This window comes from Coffea arabica, chromosome 8e (genome assembly GCF_036785885.1).
Source record: "Coffea arabica cultivar ET-39 chromosome 8e, Coffea Arabica ET-39 HiFi, whole genome shotgun sequence".
Taxonomy (NCBI): Eukaryota; Viridiplantae; Streptophyta; class Magnoliopsida; order Gentianales; family Rubiaceae; genus Coffea; species Coffea arabica.
This window is the reverse complement of record NC_092324.1, coordinates 34,179,215-34,205,125: the sequence shown is the minus strand read 5'-3', so window position 1 is coordinate 34,205,125 and position 25,911 is coordinate 34,179,215. Positions and strand designations below refer to the sequence as shown.

The window sequence follows — 25,911 nt, the reverse complement described above, 5'->3', positions numbered from 1 at the left end:
CATAGCTGCCTGTGTTGATGCCCTGACTTGTCCTTTAGCTGCATGAACCTTTGCATTCTTTCTCAAATAGTACGCATTCTTTCTCAAATAGTACGCATTCTTTCTCAAATAGTACGTTTGTAAAACAATTGACAAGGTGGATGTTTGAACTTTGAATGAGTATATGTGGATGTGGCGTGCCTCCAAATGCTGCACTGCCCTACATGAAGAGGAGGTGTAGTGCACTGCTGGACTGCAGAAATAGCAGCAGTAGCAAGTATGCATATAAGTATCAACACGTATTAAAAGGGTGATAAAATAAGCTTTGGCAGTGCTTCGTCTTTTTCATGCAGTCAGTGGCTCCTTTACTAGCCATTGGATCCTTATTTTTTTGAATTACTGCTTGCAGTCCGCAATAAAAAAAATAGTGTCCAGTATAACTCAGGCATGTTGGATTTTTTTTTTCTTTTTGGTCCTTCCACCTTTCTCCACACCCTTTTCCACCATCAACTGTTAGATTCAGAATTCGAATAGTAAACTGAATTTATTTGTTGAGAATGTTAATTAAATTGTTTTACAAACGTACTATTTGAGTTAATTAGTGACTAATTCACTGTCTAGTATTCTACCATGTTTTAAGAAATATGCTAGTGTCATTGGGGATTTACTTTTAAGGGGGTGAGGTCCAATTTTGGTTGGATGCCAATATCTATACCATACTTGAACAAAAGAAGGCAGTCAATATGACACGTCTCGTTAATGCTGTGCTTAGCACAACCTAAGTCTGGAAATATTCACCAAAGAAATTGATATGAGAGTGGGAAAAAATTAATTATTAAAGGCACAAATTGGTTCTTTCTTTTAAATCTTTAGTAAAAATTAGCTAAATGTAAGAAAAAAAGAAATTATTATATAAAAAAGAAAAAAAAAGAAAAATTTTATGTAAGCAAATGTTTCATGAAAACAATTCTAATTCCTAATGAATTCTTCTCTCATACAAACAAAGAATTTGGAATTTCAAATAAATTCCGTATCAATTCTATACATTTCCCAAACGAAAGAATTGAAATGACTTGGAATTCCAATTCATAGAATTCCAATTCTATAGAATTTCAATTCTAATTCTGTAGAACCAAACGTAACCACTGAATTGTATTGTATTGTATTGTATTATACCTTTGGATCCAAATTTTTCTTGACGATAACCCATACTTCTCCAGTTCTGCTCCGGGACTCCCGCAACCCATACTTTGTACATATATATATATATATATATATTCCTCAAACAATAACGTTGTCTCTGATCATTCCATCAAGAAGAAGAACACATTTCCTCATGTAATTCAAATTTATCATTCTGTCTAATTCAAATTTATTTACTGTAAGAATTTAGCTGGCACTGTATTGTAACTATGCAATTTGACAAACAGAGATAAAAAAAAAGTCAAGAAATAAAATTTAGAAAAGGAAAAAACAACAGCTAGGATATTATGTTAAAATGCTTTTAGTTTTCAACATATCACTTAAGGCAGAAAGTTGCGACCAACGACTTTTACACTGAAATCATTGACCTACTATGTTTAAAGTAAGTTACAGTCCGTTACCTTGATTAAACAAAATCTTGGTGTGATATAGCAAGATATAAGTCAGCCTCTTCCATTCAAACTTAATGTCTAACATTTTTATCAAAGTCCTTGTTTCTGCAGGAATAGACAAGAGCATGCAAAAATATCAAGTAAATAAATTTCAAGAAATCTTTAGTAGAATTAGTTACCTATAGTGCAAAGTTGAATCCAAAGTAAGTGAAGGCTAAATTATACATGGTCTTCAAGATCTAACTCGGCCAATAGAAACATTAATCAAGTAAAGACTTCTGATTTGACTCCCCACCTCTCACATTTTCCATCCCTCTTTTAGTTTTTAAGGTTTACAACCATCCTTGAACTAAAAAAGTTATATGTATAGCATGAGGTTACAACTTTTGAATAAAGAGTTGTTAGTATTTCTAAAACCTTAAAGGAGGTGTGTAAATTTTTTAAATCACAAAAAAGATGGTCGCAATGGTCAAAAACTTCATTTGAAGATTCTGAAATTATTTCTTAACTTTTTTGTCATGCTTAGTATCCAATGACGCTCGCGGCTCTTCTCCGTTCAATTTGGCCCGCAAGTCCCCCCGCATTAATGATGTCCAAACGTGCCAACTTTTCCCTTCACTTCCTGCAGTAGTCAAACGCTTCCTACAATAGGCGGGTTCTTCTTCAAAGTCTTCCAAGTCATTCGTAAGAAAAACGAAGGAAAGTTCTCTCTTCGTCAAGTTGACTCCATTGTCTAGACGCGGAGAGTATAAAAATAGACCTCGGCCAGTTAAGTTGAAAATTGAAATCTCTATTGTCTTTTGAGGTGAGAAAACTAAACTTAAAATTTCTTAACAATCCACTTGAAACAAAATAAACTTACAGATCTTGATACCTGTAGTCTTCTAGATTTACCTCCCCAGGTTAGAGATTAGGAGTCACCAATCCAGGGTCCCAAATTTTTTGACAATGACACGATAATTTAGAAGGAGGGGCACATATAATTTATATAAATAGACATATGACAGAAAAGAACAACTCAGCATCCTTGGATAAATTGGATGGATTCTTGATCCCATACAGATAGGACAAAAGTTAGGTAAGACTATTGATTTCGTGGCTTAAATTTCATTAGTACAGGTAGTTCCACACCAGAGATATCAAAGATTCCGTAGCGAAAAACCATTATTGTAAATTCATTGAGACAAAGTCAAGAATGACATTCCATACCAGACCAAGTAATGTCACATGTTTTGGGTAACATAAAGTCGTTGCATTATTCGCATTTTAGTCAAGTTTAAACCCTTTGAGTACTCTTAGCACCTTGTGTATTCATATGCCATTCTTTATACATGAACTTGTGTAGTCATAGAGAGAATGTTCTTTTACATGATCAAACTAACGAGGTAAAAGAAATGAGCAGAAAGGATACTTTGATAGGTGTTCTCTCAATTGCCCTTTTTCTTTGTTTCAAGTACCCTTTGCAGAAGAAGCTGCTGAGAATATAACCATTCCAGTGAATGTTGGAGTGGTTCTTGATGCGGATACAGAGATTGGTAAGATGGGGATGAAATGCATCTCGATGGCCTTATCAGACCTGTATGCTTCTCATGGTTCCTCCTACAGAACAAGGCTTGTTCCGAACACGAGGGACTCCAAAAACACTGTTGTTGGTGCTGCTGCTGCAGGTTCAATTCTCTCTATCCCTTGATTTCAGTGTGTTTTATCTTGCTTTCCACTTGTGCTGAGTACTGATGCTACAGGTTCAGGTTCAATTGTCTTTGTCTCTTGGACTCTGTGTGTGTATGTGTTTTTTTCAAGGGTTCATTTGATAAATTGAAGTTTGAAAATTGAAATCTAAAATCTGAATTAAGAAGTTTGAATTTATTAAATTATTAAATTATTAAGTGCTAAATTTAATATATTTGAGTGTATATTAAGTAATAAGTGAATAATTTATCACTTATTTTTTAGAACAAGTTTTACTTAAAAAATTCAATATCACTTAATAAATTCAAATATTTAATTTTTAGTTATCAAATGCGTCTAAACAATTAAGATTTGAATCTATTATATTTAAGTATTAAATTAGATTATCAATGAGTTATTGGTGGAACTAACTGATTCGCTAAAACAGAGCAAAACGTATACTATATACATAATGGGTGAATCAATTAAGCAGTGAGTATTTGACCAAAAAAAAAAAAAGCAGTGAGTATACGTTTGGAGAAATACTTGGATAGACCACAGCCTACAAGACCATAGCAAAACGTATGTCCGTACAATAACCACATCACCATTTGTGATAAGGGGTGATATCATCTGATCCCACTTGGCTGACATAATTGCTGATATTTGCGCGGTTTAATGGTTCAAGGTGGGCCATGAACCGTTAACCGAACAAATTTTTTAGAGCATTTGATTCACTTAGTATCAGAGGCTTTAATAATTAAGTTGTCCAATTGACGACGCTTTGAGTAGCCTTAGCAGACTAGGTACAGGTAAGGTTTATATTTTCATACGATTGTACAATTGTTGCACTTCCTCTATTCTAATGTTAATGTCGTGTTTTTACTTTATTGATTTCTTAAAATAATAGTTATTATTTCAAATTTAATACATAGTTTTCAATTTTATCATTTAAAAAGTAACTTTTTAAAATTTTAACGCACATTTAACAAGAAAATATTTTGAATCCAATGGATATATATATATATATATATATATATATATATATATAAATTCACCGTTGCCACCTCATCTAGACATAATGATTATTATGTCTTCATAAAAAGTTAGATTTCCAAAAAATGACTCTAATATTGGGAAGGAGGGAGTATTTTATATATGATTGGGTTTACACCAATACATAACTTGTTATACACTCCCTTTATTCACTGAAAGTTTTATTTTTTTTTATTTTGGAATGTCCTAAAATATTTATCATCTTACTAAAGTCAAAGTTACTTTTAATCTTTTTTTTTAACATTATCCACACCTTTATTTGACTTATACTAAATTTAAATTTGAATTTTGAATTTTTGAGGGCAATTTTGAAAACAATTCCAATAATATCACCATCAAGCCGCTATTTTTAAAATGTTGGAATTCCGAAATGTGACAAATATTTTGAAATGGAGGGAGTATATATAATTAATGGGGTTGATCTAGTGATTAGGAGAGAATTTGTAGAGTTCTCTCTATTATTAGATTCAGAATTTGAATCTTAGACCTCAGTTAGAGATGGGAAAAATGTAGGTAGGAAAGGAGGGGTTTAAAAAAAAAAATTGTTATATACTTAAATTTTATTTTTATATACCGACTCAATAAATAAATAAAATCGTGTCTAAAAGTGTACACCTAAATTTGCCAATTTGAATACAATCGCAACAACCTCAATTGTACCTGCTTCAATCCCGATGTAGTGTACTAAGGACTATCGAATTTTTTTCCCTTTTAGCACTTTTGTTACGTGCTCAATTTTTTTAGGGTGGAAAGCTGACATCTATACAATATGTAAAGTCTGAGAAAGGGATTTGGAGTTAATATTAGGGTTAACATTTATCGTCACTTTATGAACTTCCTTTTTTATCCTTATAAAATTACTTTTACTTTAACTACCTTATAACTGTGACGCCCCCACTTCTCCCTAAGGCGAACTAAAGGGTATCCGCGGGACGCCTGCCTAACTCTCGCCAGGACTCAAGCAATTTCTGTTCAAGCTTATAGCGGTGCTAAAAGCCCACAACCAGATAATATAATACAATTAGTGCGGAAGCGTTCAAGTTTAACGATATATAACAATCACCCAATCCTTATATCGGGTTTCCATAATACATGCCAAAATATATAATAGCCAAAAGTCTAGACAAAAGAGTTGGAACCCTATCACAAGAGTACACAAAAGAGAATTTCCTCCGAATCTCATTCCAAGTTCAAATCCTGTTAAGAAAAACAAATCTACAAGGTCAGCAAAACGCTCGTGAGGCCAAGAAAACACATGCAAGTACATTGTTCAAGTAACAATCCCAATTTAACAAATAGAGCAATAATATTGCTATAAATAACAATTCAAGCGGAAAAGTAAACAGAAGCAATTCAAGGATATCGGAGCTCTCAGGAGCTAATTTTCACTTGCTTTGCCCATGTTATTCGTATACCTTCCCACGATGACACTCCGTCAACCGGGTCGGTATTTCCATTACGGAGATCACCACTTACTTCCCTCCGTCCACCGTGCACCTCTCGGGCCTGCAAGACAATTATAAGGCGATACTCCACGAGTATGCCAAGCAAGACCTCTCATTAGGTCGAGCTTATTTATCTCATATCTCGCCAAGGTTCCCGACCAAGCTCATGCCGGCTCGAGTTCAGGGTCGGCCTATGAGTTTGAGCGTCCCCCATTTATATTTGAGAGTCGAGAAGATTCACTTCAACGACGTATGCAGCCATAGCATACCATTTCATTTCATTCAATCATTCAATCATCTCATTTCATTCAATTAAGTCATTCATAATTCATTTAGTACATTTGAATCATGAGTCATTTATTTCAAATAAGAACGAGTGCGGTAAAGTATACACTCGCCTCTATTTTCAAATTCTCCAAACAATCATAACAATTAAATTTTTATCAAGTATTCATACACTTGACACTCACCAATATAAGTAATGAAAAAGAAATGTCTCTCGGAGCTTTAGGCATTCACTGTGGGATCCTCTTGAAGGTTCTCGTGTGCGCCTGAGCAAATAATAATAGACTATCATTCACAAACCCCTACTATTAAAGAAGATCGTACCATTGTACAATCTTAGAAAGTCTCGTGAAACGAGCCTAAATTATCCTAAATCGAGGCTCTCAAGTGGGGCTTCAAAGTACAAGAGAAATTTAGTTTTCATCTTGGAGATCAAATATAAAATGTTCAAGTAATATCGAAGAAATAAGGAGTACTTGAAAAACTCCATTTCCTTGGAATTTGGAAATTTTCAGTTTTGATACGATACATTAGAAAAATCGTATCTCACGCTTTACAAGTCAAAAATTGGAAACCTTGGTACCGTTGGAAACTTCTTCCAATGTACTAAAAATTTATAGAATACATTTTTCCATGATTCCAGACGGAATGTATTCAAAAATTGGCTCAAAATTGCTGTTTTGAACATGAAGACAGCTTTCGGGGTTGGTTTTTGGCCAACTTTGGAAATTCGGTAAAATTCACCCATTGCGAACCAGCCTTTGAAATTTGGAACTCAATTAGAGTTACAAACAAGGTTTTAAAACAAAGTAAGCAGAACGAAAATTGGAGTTTTGAGCACCGAGATACGGTAGCTCAAAGTTATCCAAATTTTCTTGCTAAACAAGGGTTTTCCAACATCAAGTCATGAAATTTGGAAATTTAGTTGAACCATGAAACGGCCTCAGAATAACACCAAAATTAGCAGTATAATACTACCATATAAGGGTTGTTCCTTTACCAAATTTCATGGAGAAATAAGCACAGAAAGTGGCTTAACAAAACCATTGAAATCACAAAAAATTCTAAAGCTAAGCTGCCTTTGAACTTCCGTTTTGCCATATCCAAACATTTGGTCAAGGGACATCTCAAACATTGTTCATTCCAGTAGGAAATGTCCAAAATATGTTCAAGGTACATTGGATAGATAATTTACACTAAGAAGCTTCGGATAACAAGTCCCAAACCATAGTTAGTTTCAAATCTGTCCAAAACACTGTTTTCGTTCACAAAGTCAGTTTTGAATTTCGATCATAAATCACTCAATTCAACTCGGAATTTAGTGTGGTTTCTGGCGTTAGAAAATAGACTCATAGGGTTATATTTTCTCAGAAGAAACCATTTTCAAAATCTGTTCATAACCAGCTCATACGTGAACATCAAATCGCAATTCATAATCTGCCTCCCAGTGACAAACGAAACAGGACAGCAATTTTTAAACAAATGGTTTGGCTCACTCGAGAGGAACCAGAATGTGAATTTTATACCAAATGAAATCTGGGAATGTCTAGTTTCCAGTGCCGCAAACGGTACTCGATTCTGACATCGGAGCGATGAATTATAGCCGAAACAAGATGACTATCTGGGTAGTGACGGGAATCTTTTTTTTTTTTTTTTAAAACAAAGCTTTATTGCCTGAAAGGAGAGACATCACTGGAGGGGGGGGCCAAAGACCTTACCTCCAAGGAGTACAACGAAATATTAAGCTACTTGGCTGGGAAAGGGAACTCACTTACAATCCTATGAAGAACCCTAGCACTTTCGAAGGGAAGAGAGACCAATCTTGTCCAGCCTAAAGGGCCCTCGAACCTGAGAAGGGAGATCCGATAGCTGGAGGTAGGTTCTGGTACACCCTTCAGCACAGCCAATATTAGACAAGGCGTCCGCCACTTGATTACCCTCTCACAAGCAATGGGAGATGCTAACGACATGGGCCGACATTTTCCAGTTTTCTAAACTTTGGAAATCACTTCAATTAACCAACCAAATCATATTATTTTTCCATGAAACTTTTTACACAATCAATACAACATGTAAACAACATAAACAAGCCATTAGAACTTCAAAATTTTGCACAAAAGTGGTCGAACAAACCAGGGGCAAAATGGTCACTTTTTCCCATTGCACCTCATTTGAGTTTTTACTCATAGCATCACTCATTTCTAGTATAATAAGCACTAAACCAACATTATTTTCATGATCAATCATCAAATCAGTCCTTCCATCAAAAGTGGGAGTTCATAGAGCCCACCAAACAAAAATCCATCATAAACAAGACTACCCATATGCATGCAAGAGTTTATACGTGTAATTCTACTTCCATAAACCAAAATTTGAAGGTCGGATCGTTACCTACTTGTGTGATGAACAAAGGCAGAATTTTTGGTCCCCTCTTGGCCAAGAAAAACCGTGAAAAGCTCCCCCTTTTTGCAGCTTAAAATGATCTCCAAGTATTGAGCTAAGTGTGTGTGAAATTTGGAAGGAATTGGAGGAGATTTGGTGAAGGATTGGAGAAGAAAAATGGAAGAACTCTTGGCTGTTTTCTTGCTCTTGATGGCCGGCCAATGAGAGAGAAAAGTGAGGGAATGTTTGTCCAAAAGTAGCTTCCAAAGAAAGCTTTGAATGTGCGGTCCACAATTGTCCCAAAGTCAACTCTTCTTCGCGCGTGTACGCGCGCGTTTTGTGCTCGATTCCTCTCAAGTTTATATCACTAGTGCACTAAATCTCTAATATACTTATATTCATATAAATATTATTTACTCTTAATTGTCCCAAAATAAGGGTCTAAAGTCCCTCAATTAAATCGCGCGTGTGAAAACGCGTATTTCCAATTTAAGCGTGATAACGCGAAATCTCTAAGAAATTCTTATAACGATAGTACCACTAACTATCACTTGAATACTTAGGCATAAAACACCTATTTTAAGACCATTGTGCAAGCCTCTAATTTTCCAAGCTTATTATATTCTCGAATCGATTATTGACTCCAATCGCGTATTCACTATTTTTACTTAACGAGCTTCCAAAAATTAAATTTTGAAACAAGTCACTTTAAAAATATAACTAAGCTATAAATCCATATAATTAGGTCAAAAAAGGTTAGAAAGTAATATTCAGGGCAATTGGTCAAAAAATAATTAAATGATCTTGAATTAGGAGTTTAAAATACATGAATTTTGTGAATCTTCACATGAGTCTTGTATTACTTCCTCAAATCTCCAATAAATTTGTATCAGCGCGTCTTTCGGAAAATTATCGACACGTAAGCGGTATACACTTACTTAGAACTCATTCACTTTTAATTCCTTAATTAACTTTTCTTTATTTACTATTGATCATTCTTAATTTTTCAGTATTAATACACTCCTGATTCAAATATAGCCTCGAAAACGTGTACTCATTGTTCCGAATGAAATAAAATTTCGAAAGGTGAATTTTCCAAGAAAACGTTTTAAAATATAAAAGAGGCTTTGTTCCATATAAATGGATTTTTAAATGGTCGAAATAAATAATTCGGAGAAAATGAGTAAATAAATATTTAAGTAAACTTGTAATATTCGATAAATAAGAAAATTTTTAGGTCCTCACATCCTCCCCTCCTTAAAAGGAATTTCGTCCTCGAAATTCACACCTAGGACAATATCATTCTCGTAATGGTTTAATCTACCAGATCAATCACTAATTTATGCTTTCCAACCCATGCTGCACAATTTCTATTCATTCAACTAGTAATCAAACCTTGATTTTTCCTCATTAGATATTTTAATTCCTAGATCATAGGGCAACATAATCGGCCTTATGTTTACCTCACATAGGTAACGTCTTCATTCTTAATGCTACTATTACCGCCACTAATTCTAATTCATGAGTTGGTTACTTTCTCTCGTGATATATTAACTTTCTAGAGACATATACAATCGTTTCACCCTGTATCGTTAGTATACATTCTAATCTATCCTTTAAAGCATCTGGGTATATCACAAAACTACCTCCTTCGCCCGGTAGGACTAACACAAGTGTATCGGTTAAACACCTTTCACTTTTAAAATTCTTCCTCACATTTAAAATCCCAAATAACCTGCCAAGTCTTGCACTCTTAGAAAATTCCTTGATCAAACCAAAGGAAAGGTTCGACTACCTCCAAGAACTCCAAATTTCAGTAGGATTTTCTAGTCGTTTTCTCTTAAACAACTTCCACTGTAGTTGAGTCAATAACAATTCCTTCCTTAGATATTGTATAACCTAGAAAGGCTATTTCCCTCCAATCGAACTCACATTTATCGAACGTAACGAAAGTTGGTGCATTCTTGAGGTTTGTAAAACAGCATCAAGTATCTTTCATGATCTCCTCAAACCTTAGAGTATACCGATATATCATCAATAAATGCTACCACAGATTAATCTAATTACGATTTAAAATCCCGATGCATTCAGGTCATAATTGCTGCTAGTGCATTGGTCAATCCAACGGCGTAATTGAAAGTTCAAAGTGTCCCTATCTTGAATTGGAAGTGATTTTAAACACAATAGTTTCTAGGGTCCTCAACTGGTAATAGCTCTACTTTAAATTTAACTTGAATAATATCACGGCTCCTTGCCATTGGTCTAAATCCCCGGCTATGTGAGACAATGGAGTATTTGTTCTTAATGGTCACATCATTCAAGTCTCGATAATCTATATATATTTATAGCCTCAAGCTTCCATTCCAAATGTGATATCCGATCCCTCAATCATTATGCTCATCAAATCTACCAAAGATTTCCTTTCACTAACCCAAGTCCCACAGTACTAATATATCAAATTGGCAATCAAACATTGGATCCCAACTTCAACACCAAGCTCTCGATTTGGTCACAATCCCTGGTCACCTCCAAGACCTCAGGGTGGTCTATATTCTCAAGCACAATCCCGACTATGTCTAACACCGTTCGCGTCTTATTATAAATCTAAAAGTGTGGAGCAAGATTTGAACATACATGTAAGTCATAAAACCAATCAAAAGAGGAGTAAAGTTTCATATGTCATAAGGATCATAATAGGTACATCAAGTTGGGATACGTTTATCAAACCATTTCAAAAGGGAAAGGGAAACAACAAGGTTATAGCAAAACGTGCCAAGTTATCAAGATACAAAATAATAAAAGACTTTCCCTTATACAAAAGATTAAATCTCCAAAAGTGCCAGTCTAGTCTAGGGTAAAGTTACAACCTCTATCCCTCGAGTGAAATCAAACCATCTCAACTTGTGAAACCTTTACTACTTGGGTCCGCTTTACAGCTATTAGTATTAATTACTCTCATCAGACATTCGATTGCTTCGGGCGAAACTAATTGGCTGTTGAGTATTTCTTCCTTTTGTTAGGGGCACTGGGGCAACTTGAAATCTGATGTTCGGTGCTACCACAATGCAAGCACTTTCCCGATTTCTTCCAACATTCATTCTCCTTGTGGTTGGGCTTACCACAGTATCCACAAGTCGTACGAGAAGTCATGGCCTGACCAGCTTGAGAAGTTTATTTGTATTTCATTTCCAGTTCTACGTTCTTATATAGCAACTCAATTTTCTCAGCATATTCTTGTTTCCACCGCCCTTCCCAGTAGTCAGCCAACTTCTTTTGAAACTCTACCTCCTTTTGAAGGAGGTCCACTTCCTTACGCATTTCTTCCAAATTTGTCATCTTACCGGTTGGTTCAAGTCAAATGCTAGCCTGCCAGGTAAATCAAAGGATCAAATAAGTAGCTATTTACAATGGAAGCTCGAGCCATAAAACTTTTTCATTCTTTTGCTCATAGGTTACCTCGGAATACAAACCTTAATCATTCTCTGCTTAACACGGGCGAGCTCTTAAGTCTCCATGAGATTACTATCAATAATTACAAACTCAACAAGGTAAGGGGGCCTTATTCCTTAATATAAAGATTCCATGTCTCAGTTCACTCTTCAATACTTATCTACAAGATCATTCGAGAAGAAATCATAACCTCTTGTTCCCACTAGTGCCTTATTGTATCCTCTCAAATCAATCTCACTATTTCGAGGTTAGATTTTCCATGTGCTTAGATGGATGAACTTCAACCATTGCTCAATTCCTCACACCTTTCTTGGTGCTTAGGTTGGTTGATTGGTTTAGGGCTTTAGCGCTCCACTAATCGTGCTAGGGCATCAATTGTCTGGTTAATAGCAATAACTACGCAATTATTTTCATTCATTTCTAGGGTTTTGATTCAATCCAGCAGTCGTTCTATAATCGTCCCCTTGAGTTTGGGGTTGCTTAACCCCTCGCCCTCGATCCTTTTCACTCTTTTGGTCACCCATAAATTTAACATGTTTAAAGGCATGACATAAAGTGAGTGCACATAAACGGAGTTTGAAAAGTGATACCTTTATCACGTCAAACAAATACAAGAATAAAAGAGAAGACACCAAAATAATCGCAAATGGGTACAACCCAATTATGGATTTGAAATCATGAAGCAGTAACGTCAAGCATGCCATGAATAACGTTTAATTGCCTCAAAAGGTAGGAAATATAGTGAAACAAGATACAAAATGTAATGGCCTTTAAGCGAGCGCCATCCCGTCTATCTTTGGTAAAAACTAATAAAATAGGTTAAATCACTAGTTTAGTGATTGGCGGAGCGAAAAACCTTCACTACCTCCGTTGGATCATTTTCATTCCCAGCACTAGGAGTTTTAGATCTCATGTCCCTTATCGAATATCTTGTCATTCTCGATTTGTTCAACCAAGGTAACACACCCAACCATCGACTTATCCATCCTGTCTTTAATTTCGGGCACTACCCTAACAAGTCGGGTCTTAGCTTTTTAAAACTTCTCACAAGGAGCCTTTGTCTTCCTCGCTCCTTAAGTATCTCAATCTCAACTTTAGAATTCTAGTAGTCTGGGCCTTCACAGTTGTCCTCAGTTCTCGATTATCCTCTCAAACTATCACTGTTTCCTTGGATAGCCATCTCCAGTCATTGACCCCCGTATCATTCCGTTATTTGGATACGAGTAAACCCTCTGGCAATCACATGGGGTCCTAGTTCAGCAAGTTGGATTATATTTCCAATGAATTTCCCTTAGACCTTTCTCAATAACGGATCACCGGAAAGCATCCCCGAGGCGGTTCATTACCACCGTTACCTTCCATAACTTACAATTAAAATTAAAACTTAAATGGGTCCAAGAATACGAAATAAAGTGTATTTGGTCATCTCATACTATTCCACATATCTCTTACAAGATCGAGACTCCCGGTTGTCCATTAATTCAAATCTAGGTTCTAAATTTCATTCCCACAAGCGGTCACTTAACTTTCCAACCAGTTCCACAGTCCGGCATCCTAAACTTTTAAACCTAGGACACACTACAAGGATCTGAAGCCTAAGCTCTGATACCAACTGTGACGCCCCCACTTCTCCCTAAGGCAAACCAAAGGGTATCCGCGGAACGCCTGCCTAGCTCTCCCCAGGACTCAAGCAATTTCTGTTCAAACTTATAGCGGTGCTAAAAGCCCACAACCAGAAAATATAATATAATTAGTGCGGAAGCGTTCAAGTTTAACGATATATAACAATCACCCAATCCTTACATCGGATTTCCATAATACAGCCCAAAATATACAATAACCAAAAGTCTAGACAAAAGAGTTGGAACCCTATTACAAGAGTACACAAAAGAGAATTTCCCTCGAATCTCATTCCAAGCTCAAATCCTGTTAAGGAAAACAAATCTACAGCGTGAGCAAAACGCTCGTGAGGCCAAGAACACACATGCAAGCACATTGTTCAAGTAACAATCCCAATTTAACAAATAGAGCAATAATATTGCTATAAATAACAATTCGAGCGGAAAAGTAAACAGAAACAATTCAAGGATATCGGAGCTCTCAAAAGCTAATTTCCACTTGCTTTACCTATGTTATTCGTATACCTTCCTGCGATGACACTCCGTCAACCGGGTCGGTATTTCCATTCCGTAGATCACCACTTACTTCCGTCCATCCACCGTGCACCACCCGAGCCCGCAAGACAATTATAAGGCGATACTCCACGAGTATGCCAAGCAAGACCTCTCATTAGATCGAGCTTATTTATCTCATGGCTCGCCAAGTTTCCTGACCAAGCCCATGCCGGCTCGAGTCCAGGGTCGGCCTATGTGTTTGGCCGTCACCCATTTACATTTGAGAGTCGAGGAGATTCACTCCAACGACGTATGCAGCCATAGCATACCATTTCATTTCATTCAATCATTCAATCATCTCATTTCATTCAATTAAGTCATTCATAATTCATTTAGTACATTTGAATCATGAGTCATTTATTTCAAATAAGAACGAGTGCGGTAAAGTACACACTCGCCTCTATTTTCAAATTCTCCAAACAATCATAACAATTAAATTTTTATCAAGTATTCATACACTTGACACTCACCAATATAAGTAATGAGGAAGAAATGTCTCTCGGAGCTTTAGGCATTCACTGTGGGATCCTCTTGAAGGTTCTCGTGTGCGCCTGAGCAAATAATAATAGACTATCATTTACAAATCCCTACTATTAAAGAAGATCGTACCATAGTACAATATTAGAAAGTCCCGTGAAACGAGCCTAAATTATCCTAAATCGAGGCTCTAAAGTGGGGCTTCAAAGTACAAGAGAAATTTAGTTTTCATCTTGGAGATCAAGTATAAAACGTTCAAGTAATATCGAAGAAATAAAGAGTACTTGAAAAACTCCATTTCCTTGGAATTCGGAAAATTTCAGTTTTGCTACGATACATTAGAAAAATCGTATCTCACGCTTTACAAGTCAAAAATTAGAAAAATTGGTACCGTTGGAAACTTCTTCCAAAGTACTAAAAGTTTATAGAATACACTTTTCCATGATTCCAGACGGAAAGTATTCAAAAATTGGCTAAAAGTTGCTGTTTTGAACATGAAGACAGCTTTCGGGGTTGGTTTTTGGCCAAGTTTGGAAATTTGGTAAAATTCACCCATTGCGAGCCAGCCTTTGAAATTTGGAACTCAATTAGAGTTACAAACAAGGTTTTAAAACAAAGTAAGTGGAATGAAAATCGGAGTTTTGAACACCGAGATATGGTAGCTCAAAGTTACCCAAATTTTCTTGCTAAACAAGGGTTTTCCAACATCAAGTCATGAACTTTGGAAATTTAGTTGAATCATGAAACGGCCTTGGAATAACACCAAAATTTGCAGTGTAATACTACCATATAAGGGTTGTTCCTCTACCAAATTTCATGGAGAAATAAGCACAGAAAGTGGCTTAACAAAACCGTTGAAATCACAAGAAATTCTAATGCTAAACTGCCTTTGAACTTCCGTTTTGCCATTTCCAAACATTTGGTCAAGGGACATCTCAAACATGGTTAATTCCAGTAGGAAATGTCCAAAATGTGTTCAAGGTACATTCGATAGATGATTTACACTAAGAAGCTTCGGATAACAAGTCCCAAACCATAGTTAGTTTCAAATCTGTCCAAAACACTGTTTTCGTTCACAAAGTCAGTTTTAAATTTCGATCTTAAATCACTCAATTCAACTCGAAATTGAGTATGGTTTGCGGTGTTAGAAAATAGATTCCTAAGGTTATATTTTCTCAGAAGAAACCATTTTCAAAATCTGTCCATAACCAGCTCATATGTGAGCATCAAATCGCAGTTCATAATCTGACTCCCAGTGACAAACGAAACAGGACAGCAATTTTTAAACGAATGGTTTGGCTCACTCAAGAGGAACCAGAATGTGCATTTTATACCAAATGAAATATGGGAATGTCTAGTTTCCAGTGCCACAAACAGCACTCGATTCTGACATCGAAGCGATGAATTATAGCTGAAACAAGATGACTGTCTGGGTAGTCACGAGAATCATTTTCCAGTTTTCTAAACTTTGGAAATCACTTCATTTAACCAACCAAATCATATTATTTTTCCATGAAACTTTTTACACAATCAATATAACATGTAAACAATATAAACAAGTCATTAGAACCTCAAAATTTTGCACAAAAGTGGTCGAACAAACCAGGGGTAAAATGGTCTCTTTTTCCCATTGCACCTCATTTGAGTTTTTACTCATAGCGTTACTCATTTCTAGTATAATAAGCACTAAACCAACATTATTTTCATGATCAATCATCAAATCAGTCCTTCCATCAAAAGTGGGAGTTCATAGAGCCCACCAAACAAAAATCCATCATAAACAAGACTACCCACATGCATGCAAGAGTTTATACGTGTAATTCTACTTCCATAAACCAAAATTTGAAGGTCGGATCGTTACCTACTTGTGTGATGAACAAAGGCAAAATTTTTGGTCCCCTCTTGGCCAAGAAAAACCGTGAAAAGCACCCCCTTTTTGCAGCTTAAAATGATCTCCAAGTATTGAGCTAAGTGTGTGTGAAATTTGGAAGGAATTGGAGGAGATTTGGTGAAGGATTGGAGAAGAAAAATGGAAGAACTCTTGGCTGTTTTCTTGCTCTTGATGGCCGGCCAATGAGAGAGAAAAGTGAGGGAGTGTTTGTCCAAAAGTAGCTTCCAAAGAAAGCTTTGAATGTGCGGTCCACAATTACCCCAAAGTCAACTCTTCTTCCCGCGTGTACGCGCGCGTTTTGTGCTCGATTTCTCTCGAGTTTATATCACTAGTGCACTAAACCTCTAATGCACTTATATTCATATAAATATTATTTACTTTTAATTGTCCCAAAATAAGGGTCTAAAGTCCCTCAATTAAATCGCGCGTGTGAAAACGCGTATTTCCAATTTAAGCGCGATAACGCGAAATCTCTAAGAAATTCTTATAACGATAGTACCACTAACTATCACTTGAATACTTAGGCATAAAACACCTATTTTAAGACCATTGTGCAAGCCTCTAATTTTCCAAGCTTATTGTATCCTCGAATCGATTATTCACTCCAATTGCGTATTCACTATTTTTACTTAACGAGCTTCCAAAAATTAAATTTTGAAACAAGTCACTTTAAAAATATAACTAAGCTATAAATCCATATAATTAGATCTAAAAAGGTTAGAAAATAATGTTCAGGGCAATTGACCAAATAAATAATTAAATGAGCTTGAATTAGGAATTTAAAATAGATGAATTTTGTGAATCTTCACATGAGTCTTGTATTACTTCCTCAAATCTCCAATAAATTTGTATCAGCGCGTCTTTCGGAAAATTATCAACACGCAAGCGGTATACACTTACTTAGAACTCATTCACCTTTAATTCCTCAATTAAATTTTCTTTATCTACTATTGATCATTCTTAATTCTCCAATATTAATACACTCCCGATCCAAATATAGCCTCGAAAACGTGTACTCATTGTTCCGAATGAAATGAAATTTCGAAAGGTGAATTTTCCAACAAAACGCTTTAAAATATAAAAGAGGCTTTGTTCCATATAAATGGATTTTTAAATGGTCGAAATAAATAATTCGGAGAAAATGAATAAATAAATATTTAAGTAAACTTGTAATATTCGATAAATAAAGAAATTTTCGGGTCCTCACAATAACTACTCATGACTATTTTTAATTTTAACTATTTATATATATGTTTTCAACATGACTACCTCTAAACATTATAACTACCAATATAAAATTATTTTATGAAAAATATTTTAAATATTAAAGTTTGTTTTAGTAATAAAAATTTTATTTAAAATATATGACCATAAATTGTATGTATTTTTTGATTGCACATACATTGGGCGTGCATTGAGCACTATATTTATTATATTCACTGCATTTAAGACATTAATAATATAGTGATAATTTACATATATATGTTAATTAAATGAGTACATATACCTGTGCAAGCCATCATATGTTACTAGTGTTAACGACATTATTCCCTCTGTCTCATAAAAATAGGGTAATTTTCTTTCTCTGATTGTCCTAAATTGTAGGTCTATATCCTATTTAAAAGGATAGTTAATTTACCAATTTACTACCATGCCCATATATACATCTTTATTGGGGGAGAAGGCAGGATGGATTGGCTGCTTCAGGGGAGGGAATGTACGTGAGAGGTATCGAATTCGAATTCTTCTATTTACACAATATATATATATATATATATACACACATCTTTATCAATAAATACACTATCAATAGGTGAACCATTCTAAGAATAATAAATGCAACACCAAAATTAGCATTAATGTGAGAGCGTATGAGGAAAATCCTAAACGAAAATGATCGCATTAACTACACTTAATTTTTTTTAATATGTGTGAAAGTGAAAGTGAATCTATCTTTATAGGCGGAGTGGAGTATATTATGGAATAGCACAACACATAATCCTTGACACATGTACTTAAAATTTATATGCATGCAGCACTTGATCTACTGAAAAATGTGGAGGTGCAAGCAATTTTGGGGCCGATGACATCTATGCAAGCAAACTTTGTTATCAATCTTGGAGATGTTGCTCAAGTACCTATAATCTCATTTTCTGCAACAAGCCCTTCACTTTCCTACACTCGAAGTGAGTTTTTCTTTCGGGCTACTCTGAATGACTTGTCTCAAGTACAAGCCATAAGTATTTTTATTCATGCCTTTGGATGGAAAGCAGCAGTGCCTATTTATGTTCACAATGAATTTGGAGAAGGAATCATCCCCTTTCTTAATGATGCATTGGAAAAAATCAACACCAATCTTCCCTACCGAAGTGTTATCCATCCATTAGCTAGCGACGATGAAATCCTTAAAGAGCTTTACAAGCTAATGACTATGCAAACTCGAATTTTCATCCTTCACATGCCATTCTCACTCGGCTTAAGGCTTTTCATGAAAGCAAAAGAAATCGGAATGATGAGTAAGGGATATGTTTGGATCACTACGGATGGAATGACTAATTTCTTGAGGTTGGAGAATTCAGCAATTGCAAGATCAATGCAAGGTGTAATTGGAATAAAACCTCATGTTCGTGTAACTAAAAGGCTGCAAGCTTTTTCTTACAGATGGAGATACAACTCTCAAGAAGAGGCTTCCATTCAAGACTTAAATATCTACGGTTTGTGGGCATATGATGCAACTATTGCACTAGCAATGGCAGTAGAGAAGATTGGACCAAGACATTTCTCATTCCAGAAAATCAATGTCTCTAATGGTTCAATGGATCTTGATAGTTTACCGGTTTCAACAGTTGGGAAGGATCTCCAACATGCATTGGTAGACACTAGCTTTACTGGCATTTCTGGAGATTTCCACTTTAAAAATAGGCAATTGGATACATCCATATTTGAGATAATTAATGTGGTTGGTAAAGAAAAGAAGGTGATAGGAATTTGGACAACAGAAAATGGGATTCCAAGAAACTTAACAAGTATGAGTGGTGATCCAATCCTTCCATCTTCAGCAGCCAGTCTTGATATTTTGTGGCCAGGTGATAGTAAAAGTATTCCAAAAGGATGGGTGATTCCAACCAATGAGAAGAAACTGAGAATAGGGGTGCCGGTAAAGGATGGTATGAGTAGTAAATTCGTAAGGGTCATAAATGATCTGAAATCTAATACGTCAAAGGTCTCGGGATTTAGCATAGACATCTTTGATGCTGTTATGGCAACACTACCCTACTATGTTCCATATGACTACGTTCCATTTGAGAATGCGGATGGCAAAAGCGCTGGAAGCTATGATGATATGATTTACCAAGTTTACCTTGGGGTAAGTAAAACCCTTCGTTTTCTTATTAAATGGCCTGCATCCTCAACTTATAATCTTTTCTGTAATTTATTTTTCGAGAAGAAGAATGGTAGGATTAAGAAGCGGGAAAGAGGGAAGAGGAATTTGAATATAAAAAGTCTAATATTTGGAATTTCAAGTTTAGTCACTAAATCATGACCTTTTTAGCTCTTAACTTATAATCGATTGACATATGACTAGCGACATCTATGAGCTGTAAAGTAAGTAATTAATTCATAGTTAGTAAGTTAAGGATAGTTGTAATACTCCCTCCGTCCCACTTTGATAGTTCCATTTTTTTTCACACAGTTTAAGAAAAAGTAGTTAACTTTGTTGGAAAAGTAAATTTAGATTGCTATTTTCCTAAAATACCCTCACATTAAATAGAGTACAACTTTATGGGAACTTGAATTGATGATAAAAAAAGAATCAACTCTCATTAAATGGGGTGGGTTTATAGTAACAACAACTTACATTGAATAAGGACATTTTAAGAAAATTAAAATACAACTACATTCTTCAATTGGAAAGTGGACTACAATTTGGGACAGACGAAAAAGGAAAACGGGACTATCAAAGTGAGACGGAGGGAGTACTAACTATCGCAAAAGCTGGCAAGCAACATGAAACAGCTGAAGTTGTGGCAATAAGCAATAATTATAAAAAAATAAAATAAACATTGATGATCATATTAACAGGGGTATAGTGGCTATAATTTTCTTTTTTCAAACAATGACATTTGTACTAATTTTACACTAATTAATCTATACTAAAGGAGGGCTCAACCAGGCAAGAAGGAGCGTACCACATCTCCAAACTAGAGCATAAACTCCATATAAACATAGTATAGACTTTGTCCCTATTGATTTGTCCATTGACAAGGCTGTATGTGGTGTTTAGAGATTTATTACCTAATTCATACTTATGACAAGTTGAACCGAGACACTGACTCCGTATGAACTTAAAGCTGTAAAGTTTGTCCTTATTGATTTTCATATACATCAACAAGGATATGTTGTGTTTAAATTACCTAAGACATAAGGTAGGACAAATTGATCCGAGGAATGATTCTAATGAAAGTGATTTATGGACTGCAAACCAAGAGGAGAGATTTGAGTGTGTATTGAACATGTTGATTGAACTTGAAATATGCCTTTATTCTTTTCAAGCCATGGAAAAGAAGAATAGTGGTTGACTGGTATTTCTTGAAGTAGCAGCAAACTAAAACCAATGAGCAAATATGGGTGAGGCTTCATTTAATGTACAACCCTCACCAATTGTTATATTGAACTAATATGCTGCTCAATAACTCAATATATACTCAATAATAAGTTTTGAGCTGACATTTGGGTCAAAGTAATAAAAAGTAGAACTTCATGTAATTAAAAATTTAGGATGCAGACTATCAAACTTCCAAAAATTAAAAGGTTTAAAACGGCATTAATTAGCTTGTGATTGTTTTTTGTTTTGACAATTTCTTGTGAATAGAATTTTGATGCAGTTGTTGGAGATATTACAATTATTGCAAATAGATCAAACTATGTGGACTTCACCCTGCCATATACCGAGTCTGGTGTAACAATGATTGTTCCTGTCAAAGACAAGAAGCAAAAAACTGCTTGGGTTTTCTTGAAGCCATTGACCTGGGATCTATGGTTAACGAGCGTATGCTTCTTCATTTTCTTTGCCTTTGTGATCTGGATTCTTGAAAGAAAATCAAATGAAGAATTTGGACAAACTGCTCCTCAACAACTAGGCACAAGCCTATGGTTTTCGTTCTCAACAATGGTTTTTTCACAACGTACGTAATTTCTCTTTCTTCTCCTTGTTAACAGAATCGTATCCTTCTTTGTTACTCCATATTACAATTAATTTCAAAAAACAAAAAAGATCAATCATAAAATAAATTTTGAAGTGAGATTTAACCAAGTGATCAATTGATTGCCCTTAGGTAATAGAAAAAGTTAAATGAAATAGAAGAGAAGAATTAATTAGTTAGAATAACACTTCTTAATTAAGTATAGTTAATGGATTAGAATATATTATTATAGTAATTTTCCTGCGTCATTAGTATAACTTTATTTTACACAATCGCCTTGGGTGCATACCATAGCAAAAAATTGGCACGAAATATAACTTCATACTTTTAGCAAATGATATTGATAGGGAAAATGCAATCGTTGACTATGGTCCATTCAGTAAGTTATATATGTCTCTTTTTTTTAATCTTCTTTTATTGAATTCTGATGAAACTAATGATTAATGTGATGGTAATAACTTCATTCTCTTGTGTGCTTTTGCTAACATCTGTTTCAGGAGAAAAAGTGGTGACTGGCTTAGCAAGGTTTGTGGTGATTATATGGTGCTTTGTGGTTCTAATTCTTACACAAAGTTACACAGCTAGTTTAACTTCAATGCTGACAGTGTCACAACTGGAGCCGACCTTAACAAGTATAGATAAGCCATGCTGTAATACATTTTGAGGTTGGCCTCATTGAAATTCAATTGTTTTAAGAGAGCCAATACAAAAGAACCTTTGTTACAAAGCTTTCTTATATGGACGTGTTGCTGCAGCCTTTGATGAACTTCCCTATATGAAGCCCTTTGTTGCAAAATATTGCTCAAAATATACTATGGTCGCACCAACACTTAAGGCTGGTGGATTTGGATTTGTAAGTCCCTGGTTGTCCTAACTTTTCCACTCGATATGAATTGAATCAGCATGTATACAATTGTCAAGTCACAAACAATTACTCTGTTAGCGGTCTAGATTGAGCCACATAGCTAATGCAGAACTGACACAACTTGACCTAGGCTTCTAACTTACAATTATACAGGAGATCAAAATTGTTTAGGCTCGATTATAACCTAGACACATTGCAAAATAAATTTATATGAAAATTGACATCATTTTTTTAATTTGCAGGCCTTCCCTAAAGGTTCCCCTATCTTGTCGGATGTTTCTAGGGGTATTTTGACCATCACAAGGGCCAGAAGTGTCAAATATTGAGAAAGGATGGTTTGAGGAACAAAATGTTTGCCCAGATCTGACCAGTACAACATCATCAAATCGTGTTGATGTGAACAGTTTTTGGGGTCTATTCCTCATTGTTGGAACTGCTTCAATACTAGCCCTCATTGTATTTTCTTCTATGTTACTCTATGAGCATAGAAATTTGTTTATGGGCGTAGGAAAAAGTAAATGCATTGATCCAAGCCCTACCATCAGTCCATCCAATAGTTCAGAGGAAATAGAGGGCAGTGGTAAAGACAAGGAAGATTCTGTAATTAACCATAGTCAACAAAATAGCATGTCAAGAAGTACAAGTGTCGAGGATAACGAAGAAATGAATGAAGGGTAATTAGGATAAATAACTAATTTGAAAGCCAAATTGGGACATATCCTAGAAGTTCTACCTTCAGTTCAAATAAATTTTCAAATACTTACTTGGTAACTGGACTGTTATTTTACGTTTGTTGTAACCATATCTATACAACCTATAAATGTATATGGAAACCATTGGTTTACTAATCTAGGGAAAGATGTAGTTTTCATTAGGAAATCATGTGTTATATATTATATTTCATTACAAGCTTTATGTTCCTTTTAATGCTTGTGAACAATTCACTAAAGTTGCATTCTTTTTATGTAGGCACGGGCTTAAATGATTTTATCAGATAGACATATTGATAGAAAAAATATAAGTTTAAAAAAGTGAATTAAGAAAGAAATTCTAGTCCCCCGGCATCTTTTCCTTATTTTCGCTGAATTGTGAATAGATAGCTATTATTTCGTCTTATCTAGCAGGATACAGTTGTTTGTTTGGTCTGTGTTTTTATTTATTGTGCTGTGTGTGACTTCTTCCTGCTTCCTTCAATAAAAGTTGTTTTGTCCTAGAAAAAGACAATTAACAAAGGAAAAAAAATGAAGTTGAATAAGAATCAAGACTTTAGAATGTCTATGTTGAATTACTAAAAGTGAAGGATAGAATTCCAGTTCCAAAAATTTGGAAAGGTGAACACTAAAAAGCAGAGAAGAATTGTGAAAACTAAAAAGGAGGGAAAATCTTTTTCCTTACATCTCATAAAGAGTACAAAAGGTACGATGTATATACAAGTGCAAACTAATCTAGATCCTAAAATCAAACTAATTAATTTCAATTTTTAATCAACTTATCTTGATTCTTGATACAAACAAATAGAATATGGGGGAGTTCTATGGTCCTTTTTGGGTACTGTATTTATAAGATTAAATTCACCATTGGATATAGAATAAAAGTTATCCACATTTAGATTATTTCAAGAGATTAAATCACTGAATGCTGTGGCAAGATATAAGTGAATTAGAATAATGGGTATGATACCCAAAAGGGATTGTAGTATTTTCCTATAATATGATCCCATAATCAAGTATTACAATTTCAATATTTATTCTTACTACAATACTACCCTGCAAGATATAGTATTTATGTTAACTATGCCCATCTTGCTATACATGTAATCAATCATTAGAACACTCAAAATTTTAGTGAAAATGTCATCTAATTGCTATTTAGTTTTCACATAACTAGTTGCAATTAAGTTTTACTGAATCTTTTCACAAATAAAGTAACAATCAATTTTGATGTGCTTAGTTGAGACAACATCTACGTCCTAGAGCTTCCTTGAGACAGCATAAAATTTGTTCTAAAGCTACTCAATATGGGTGGTTCTTAGAGAAGATACGAATTGGTTCACGATACTAATAGAATATCTAATGTTAGGATGAGTCATTGTGAGATAATTTAACTTCCCCACTAATCTTCGCTCCATCTTAGGATTTGAAAATTACTGTAAGTTGCATATCTATTGTAAGTTGCATATTAGTGATCGCTGGTACACTGCAAGGTTTAGTACCCAACTTCCCTATTACTTTGAAAATATTAAAGATATACTTTCTTTGGGAGAGAAAGATAATCTTTTTACACGTTGTAACTTCAATGCCAATAAATATCTAAACATGCCCAAATTTTTGCTTGGAAGCCTGTTCAAAGCAAATTTTTAAGGGCTGTAATGCCTGCACTATCACCACTAGTAATAACAATGTAACCAACATAAATAACTAGCAAGATAAGACTAGTTTTAGTCTGTTGGTATAAAAAAAAAAGAATTTTTACATTTACTTTTCTTCACGCCAGGCTCTTGAGCTACATCACTCAATTGCCCAACCAAGCATGAGGAGTCTGTTGTAATCAATATTAATGCTTTCCAAAGTCCATAAACCTTACCAGGCTTTCCCTAAGCAACAAATCCAATTGGTTGCTCCATAATGCTTGCTCTTGCAAATCCGCATGTAGTAAGGGATTTTCGGTAGCAATCAACTTGTTTTTGCTAGAGATAATCACATCTTTGCAATAAGATGAGACCTGATATGAGCAATAAAGCCATCAAGATTAACTTTACAACAACTCCCATTTACACTAATAGCTGTTTTACCTGTGTATATGTAGAGAACAGTCCAATCCATCATAGATTGAAAGTGAATAGGTTGACATGCGATATTTTGTTAAATTTTGATGGTTTTTGGACTAAGAAAAAATTTCAACAAAGTAGATAAATGAAAAACAATTCGAAACACTTCAAGTAATTGCCCAACACCAATAACTTAATAGAAATCACACAGTTTCCAAATCGTGAAAATTCATGAGTCTAATGGCTTATAAATCTTATTTATTTTTTTACAAAAACAAATTGTGATCTACAAAGTTAGCCTAATAAGTTTCTAGGTGTAAAAATAAAAAAGGAAAGAAAAAAAATCTAATTTCATCCTTTTTTCACTATTGAGAATTCCTCATTAGTTATTATCGTCTCCCACCTCTTTTCACACAGCACTACATATATCAATTTCCATTTATATTTTCTTCTGATCTCTCTTTTTATATGTGAATTTAATTAATTGTCTCAATTTTATTTTATTATTTTACCAATTGTTTTGTATACGCAACTCATGAGATTTCCCCACAAGTTCTTAAAAAAAAAAAAAAAAGATATCCCCACAAGTTATGACACCAACGGTATAATCTGAAAATAAACAGATTTAGAGTCACATTTAAAACTTTGCATGATTACTTCTATCAAGTAAATA

At 34.8% G+C, this 25,911-nt stretch overlaps 1 protein-coding gene across 1 annotated transcript; it reads left to right on the top strand.

Moving 5' to 3' along the window:
- Positions 1–2,968: 2,968 nt before the first annotated feature.
- Positions 2,969–22,270, top strand: LOC113704707 (glutamate receptor 2.7-like). Its single transcript, XM_072061034.1, has 5 exons — positions 2,969–2,993; positions 3,041–3,241; positions 18,439–19,769; positions 21,276–21,588; positions 22,104–22,270. The coding sequence occupies exons 1-5, from the start codon at positions 2,969–2,971 to the stop codon at positions 22,268–22,270; spliced, it is 2,037 nt and encodes a 678-aa protein (XP_071917135.1).
- Positions 22,271–25,911: the final 3,641 nt, after the last annotated feature.

Bases quoted from the DNA above. Each gene is read 5' to 3' on its own strand.
- LOC113704707 (XM_072061034.1), top strand. From the start codon at position 2,969: ATGAGCAGAAAGGATACTTTGATAG. The intron at 3,242-18,438 runs GTTCAATTCTCT...ATATGCATGCAG, and splicing joins TGTTGGTGCTGCTGCTGCAG to CACTTGATCTACTGAAAAAT. The intron at 21,589-22,103 runs GTACGTAATTTC...CATCTGTTTCAG, and splicing joins AACAATGGTTTTTTCACAAC to GAGAAAAAGTGGTGACTGGC.